This window comes from Pyrus communis, chromosome 1 (assembly GCF_041283825.1).
Source record: "Pyrus communis isolate YQ-2024b chromosome 1, ASM4128382v1, whole genome shotgun sequence".
Taxonomy (NCBI): domain Eukaryota; kingdom Viridiplantae; phylum Streptophyta; class Magnoliopsida; order Rosales; family Rosaceae; genus Pyrus; species Pyrus communis.
The window spans coordinates 3378774-3385028 of NC_142565.1; the positions used below are offsets into that span (position 1 = coordinate 3378774).

General features: G+C 34.4%; 1 protein-coding gene across 2 annotated transcripts; it reads right to left on the bottom strand.

Annotated features, from left to right (window-relative positions):
- Positions 1 to 269: 269 nt before the first annotated feature.
- On the bottom strand, positions 270 to 4054 carry FKBP53 (FK506 BINDING PROTEIN 53). Of its 2 annotated transcripts, none has more exons than XM_068459833.2 (11): positions 3877 to 4054; positions 3491 to 3564; positions 3097 to 3332; positions 2869 to 3002; positions 2106 to 2451; positions 1791 to 1916; positions 1206 to 1470; positions 1045 to 1129; positions 920 to 961; positions 775 to 823; positions 270 to 689 (listed from the first exon to the last, which is right to left on the bottom strand). In XM_068459833.2, exons 1-11 carry the CDS (start codon positions 3887 to 3889, stop codon positions 611 to 613), a joined length of 1449 nt encoding a protein of 482 aa, XP_068315934.2. In that variant the 5' UTR covers positions 3890 to 4054; the 3' UTR covers positions 270 to 610. The 2 variants fall into 2 exon arrangements, with proteins under 2 accessions (XP_068315934.2, XP_088548858.1); XM_088692732.1 differs by having other exon boundaries at positions 1206 to 1485; positions 3877 to 4010.
- Between the last annotated feature and the right edge of the window lie 2201 nt (positions 4055 to 6255).

Below are 6255 nucleotides of genomic sequence, written 5' to 3' on the forward strand. Positions count from 1 at the left end.
TCATGAGGCAAATGTGAAAAACCAAATGAGAATTGTAATACTGGTACCTCAATTTTAACCCAATTGAAGCAATGATTCATCAACTTTAAACCAATTGTAGCAATAGTTATTCCACTATGACTCGTTTTGACGGAAGTTATGACGAAGTTGATGAAAATAACATAGCTACATGTTTTGATGAGTTAAAAGATGAATGATCACGAATTTTTAGTTCAAGGATCAACACTCCAATTGAGTTAATGTTAAAAGGTCATTGACACAATATTCCATGTGACCAAACGAATTAATTTCAAGTTTTAATCAAAACTCGGTTCTTATGTCAAATGAAGGAGAAAATAACCAAATTGGATACCAAAATAGTACATGATTAACACCAAAATGGATACCGAAAAAGTAGGTAGACAATCTAGAAACGTTCTCAGCCGCAACACATGCTCATATAAACAATTTCAACATCGACATAAAACGAGTATATGCTGTTAGGACCAAGTTGGAAACCGACGTTAGGGGTGAGACAGAAACAGAGTACATTTGCATTCTTCAAAACTGGTTTTCCGAGCAGAACAAGAACTTCAAAATTGGAAGCAGACGGAGCATCTCCGCAGCTGAATCAATTAACACCGAGCAGCTCAACATCAAACACAAGCCATGAGTTTGGTGGTATTTTACCGGCACGTTTATGTCCATAACTGCATCCAAAGGAAACACATTAATAAGCTTTGCAGAAATGGAGAAAGAGTTACTATCATGGGCAAACTTACTATCGTGACATACCCCATTTCTGGTGGAATAGTGAGTCTTCTTTTATCCCCGACACGCATACCTGGAGGAAGGTAGATATGCATTAAAAGATGCAACAACTGCTTAGTAAAAGTTGAAGATCCGATTTAAGAAATATTTGAACAGCTCAGAAAATTACCGTTAACCCCGACATCCCATCCTGGTATAACTTGTCCTAGACCTGCACAACCAAAGGAAAATGAGTTCACACTCATGGTGAAGTTAAGTTGTTTCTTGATTGCTGTTAAATGACATTAATCGTACCTAGGCGGAATTTGAAAGGTGGCCCTCCCACGTTGGAGTCAAATATGTTGCCATTCTTTAGCTTGCCAATGTAGCGAACACTGACCTGCAAAACAACAAATATTAGCAATGTGAATCCTTTAAAAGGTAAATGTAAACATGCCGAAAGGCTAAACCTTAACCTTTTTTCCCGAAGAAGCTTTCTTGCCATCAGGTTTTCCCATAGCTAGCTCCTCAATAACCAATCCATTTGGATAGGTTTTCGCTTTAGATCGCTTGCCACTGGTTTGCTCCAAACCAGGTTTGTTCTGATCTTCCATGTTGTCAACAGTTTCATCCATGTCAGTTTTTGTTTCAGTCTCCTGGGCTTTCTTGTTCTTTTTCTTCTTCTTTTTCCCCTCCGTGAGATTTTCACCAGGAATAGAATTCTTTTCGATGTCAGAGCTCCTGTGCATGAACATGCTATTTTACTCAATGCAAAAACAACAAAGCAAATTTGTGCACAAACATGAGAAATAAGAGTGAATAGCAAATCCAAGCCATTAGTGAGGGTGTTATCGTGTCAACTATTCAACGTCTTGGCTCCAAATTACTAATCTGACATGAATTCTTAGTAAAATATATATTAAGTTGGCCATATAAGATATAATTATAATTTATCAATAAATAAATAAATAAAAGCTTGGGTTTTGAATAGAAATTTTTTAAAAAGCCAATAAATGAACTCTGTAAAATAACGGAAAGATGATGCAGCAGATCTCACTCACTTCTTATTAGATAGCTTTTGCTCATGCTCTTGGCCCTTCAAAATCTCAGGTTGCTTTTCATTGTCATCAGCATTACCCTCCTTAGCTTGCTCTTTCAATTTCTTCTTCTTCTTATTATTCTTTTCCCTGAAATCATTTCATATAACACTTCAATAAATTAGAAAACTGAATATTTAGCGTGCACCACTGAACAAGACAATATAAACAAAGTTGTTAAACGATTGTTGATTATCGACTAAAGGCTTCAAAAAAAAAAAAAAAAACCACACCTAAAAACTGAAAACATCTAACCAGTGAAATGGGTCAATTACTCACCCTTCTGGCTGACTGTCTTGCTGAACATCTTCGACTTTCCTTTTGGACCCAGCAGCTTCACCATCTTTTACTTTCTTCTTCTTGGTTTTCTCAGTAATCTTGCTATCCTTCTGTTCAGTTGTAGCTTCATGCTTCTCAATGTTGGTTTTCTGTTTAGTGGATATTGGAAAACCATCTTCATCTTCACTCTCCAAAACAGGGTCACCAGCATTTTCCTTGACAACAATTTGTTGCTGAGAATTTGTGTTCTTTTCAGAGTCATTCAATTGATTCTTTTTCACTTGTCGTTTGGACTGACTGTTTCCATTAGTAGGTTTCTCATCATCCTCTATCTCCTCAATTACAACTAAGATTTAAGCCAAAGAAAATATTGAGTCAGGCACTATATTACAGCATATAATCAACAAATCACAGCTGAAATGGTGACAATCATCAATAAATCAAAGCGGCATTCACCAGCAGAATACAACCCAATGTATACAAAAAGACCATAATTAAGTATAACATAGTGCCGAATAATAGCATATTTATGGTTTGGACTTTGGAGTACGCCAAAATACTAAGGAAGACTAAAATCTAGCTGAAACTTAACATCTTGAAGTTAATCAAACTTTTGGCATGGAAATTAACTATATTTATGCTTCCTCTAATATCAGATCTAATACGCAAAACCAGTCACGAAATTCATGAAAGATCTATGCCAAATCATCATAAATAAATAAATAAAAAACGTGAGCAATAGGTATCCAATAGGCCAATTTACCTCCACTATTTGGAACAGGTGAAGGCGGGTACATGTCAAAATCTTCATCGTCAATAAATCCAACATTATCATCATCGGTATCATACTCTGAAGACTCTGACTCGGTGTCCGCAATATCCTCCCCGGAAGAATCCCTTAAAATGTTGCAGAGAAATAAAAATTACCGTTAAAAATGATAAAAATCTTACCAAAACAAACTCACAAAAAGTAAAATGAATTAGCACTTACGATCCATAGTCATCTCTTTCATCTTCGCCTTCCTCCACAAGGTAACCAGAGAGGTGGATACTTCGTTTTCCAATCACCGAGAAGGTCACCAAACCATCAATTGGCTCAAAATCAAGATCCAAGGGGACAGATTCATTCTTATTTGGTAACAAAGAACATAGAAAGATTGGACTTTTATCTCCAATGGAACACTGAACTATACTCCTCCCCTTCGATTCACCGAGGCCTAAAGTCGCCTAACTTATCAACACAAAGTTAACAAGAAAATTCAACATCATACCACACCCAAATCGCGACGGTTTCCAAAAATTATTGAGAGGGCTCTAAACAATAAAAAATATTTAAGAAATAAACTACACAATGAATTTGAGCAACTGAAGTTAAATAAAATTACCTGAGAAATGTGAAGCCTTCCTTCGAATTGATCCGATTGATGCTCGTATGATTTTCCTGGTTTTACTTCAATTCCTAGAATTTCAAATTCAACCAAAAATAAATAAATAAATAATTATTTTTTCAACTACTAAAACTTAGAAATCAAATAATCCCAATTCCATCCTAAGTTCTTAAAACTGGATTCCAACTTTCAATTTTCCACCTGCGATTTCTCAGCGGCCAAACAGAGATTTTAAAAAGTTACCCAGATCATCAAACATTTCGGTTTTCCAAGAAATCACAGAATTTTCGCTCTATTTTCTTCCAATTTCAAGAAATATTGCGAAAAATTACAGCACTAAACATAAATAAATTAAATAATTAAAAACCCGAAAGAAGACTGACCCCAAAATCCCATCGTTCCTGAATTGTTGTCTCGCACAGCGACGCTCCGAACTTTTTCTAAAACCCTGGCAAAACCCTCTCGCAGCTCTTAAAACCCTAATTCTACCCTGGTGTTCGAGTCACCCGCGGTAGCACGGTTATTACATGCAACAGGGTTCACGGAAGCACAGGTGGCGTCAGGAGACTTGACGCACGAAATTATCATTTAAACCCCAACACCCAAAAAAAAAAAACCAAAAAAGGTTGGCGTAATCAATTGAGAAGTGGGCCCGTTTTCTAAAAACCGACGAAATATGCGGGGTCTTCAATGGGCTCCATCTCAACCCATTTGCAGACTTTTTGGGCTGGTGATCCAGTACAATTTGGTGGAGTTAGCTTAATGTTGTTTTTTGTCTCGCAATTACACGATTACGTAGTGTTATTAATTCAAGCGTTATAATATAGTTAGAAAGTATACTCGATTTTTTTCTTGATAATTCAATGTTTTTAATTATTTTGACATGACAGGAGAGAATTTAAGCTCTTGTGTAAGGAGACAGGCACATTCTCCTAACCAATTAACTTAATTCACATACTCAGATTACAAAAGTAGTAAGTTCGAAAGAAATTGACTATTTGAACTACGGCCTCCTAAGTTTGGAAAAAATAGAAACTACAGCCTAATGACATTTATCTATCCGTATAAGTGGGAAGTATCAAATTTAACTCATTTATATGGCAAGTTCAAAAACTAGTTATTATGAATGACTCATTTTCGGACTTAGTTTGAAATCCCAATATTCAGTGAGTAAAATTGACTTAGGGTCAGTTTGGGATTGTTGTGCTTGTTTTTTAAAACTGCTTATGTTGTGGTTTAAGAATAATTCGCTGTAAAACAAAGCAATTGAGCTTTTAATAAACTGCATTTTTAAAAGTGTTGTGAGTATAAAAAAAAAATTAAAAAAAAAAAAAGCAATGCAAAAGCGTGATAAATTTTAAAGATGGCATGAGTGGTTAGATTTTGTAGTTGTAAGTGGTGATACAAGAATTGAAAATGTTGCTAGAATGATAAATAATGTCATTTTTTAAATTAATGAAGGTATTACAAGAGTTGAAAATATTCATCAAAACTTCAACTCCGTTTTTTAATAAAACAGCTTATAAAAACAACTTACATGATGTTTTTAAAAACTAACGTCTGGAGGTCATTAAAGTTAGATATTTTAAACTGATTAAACATTTTTTTGTTGTTTAACTTTAAAACGAAACCGTTTTGATAAAAAAAAATTAATAATAACAATATCAAATGGGACCTAGTCCTCCATCATTAATGTTAAAAATAGAGAGTAGTTCAATGTTTTGAAGATATTAAGAAAACAATTTAGAGGAGCCGAATAACGTACAGTTAAAGGTATTCCAATTATTAAATTCATCAAAAAGTTTATTCCATACGATTAGGGTTGGGTTCCACCCAAGACATATGAAACTCGTGTACAAATTAATGTTGGAAAGAAAATAATGAACTGAAACCTAATTATTAGTTTAACGGGAAGTAATTATAAGGGTGGTGTATTGGAATCTTGAAAATACTTTCTCTATATTTTTTATGTAAATCTTGGTAAAGACCTATGATTCCATGTTTGAACTCTTATTTTCTAAACTTTAATATTGTTTTGTGGGAAAAATAACCTACCACCAACGAATATACTTCTTTTATAGTTCATAAACTCGATATATATTCCTTATCTAGTGTTTGGAAAAAGTTGTTAATATAGGAATATCGTCACACAATATTATCAGTTCACGTGTTTTAGCGATGTAGAACAGATGATTGAGTGGATTAAAGACGAAATGAACCGAAGGAAGACAAAAGAGCGTGGCGGAAATTTATAGATTTGACGTTCGAGCTCCGTTTTGGACACATAATATAATACCTTTCTGAAAGGAGTACGGAGTTCCAATTCAACACACAACTTTGCCCAGATGTATGATGGATTAAAGTCATCTGAAGTCGTTTAAACTTTCAAAACTGTCTTTGAAAGTTTGTAATAAAAATCAAACTTTTTGTTTTATGTTCGATTTACCTTTTTAACATATCCTGAGACTCCCTTGACTTTCCCAAGAGTCGACTTAAGTCTATTTAAGCCTTATGGCTGCTATTGTAATCAACATTCATGAACTAATAAAAAAATAAACCTCTCTGTTTTCTCTTTAACCTGATGGATTCCAGCTTACTGATTCTTGGACTTATGTTTGTATCCCATTTACCATGCTGGTGTTGCGTCATATAATATGCATGAACTCCTTGATCATCCTTTAGGATGGATCCATCAATCAACGTGTTATAATATTAATAAATTGTTTATTCTACATTATTGGTGGGATTTGATTACAAACAAT

What these genes read in the sequence shown, in the direction of transcription:
- FKBP53 (XM_088692732.1), bottom strand. An exon ending in CAAAAGCTATCTAATAAGAA is followed by an intron (nt 1,486 to 1,790) that starts GTGAGTGAGATC and finishes TGAGTAAAATAG; the next exon opens with CATGTTCATGCACAGGAGCT. An exon ending in AAGCTTCTTCGGGAAAAAAG is followed by an intron (nt 1,130 to 1,205) that starts GTTAAGGTTTAG and finishes GTTGTTTTGCAG; the next exon opens with GTCAGTGTTCGCTACATTGG.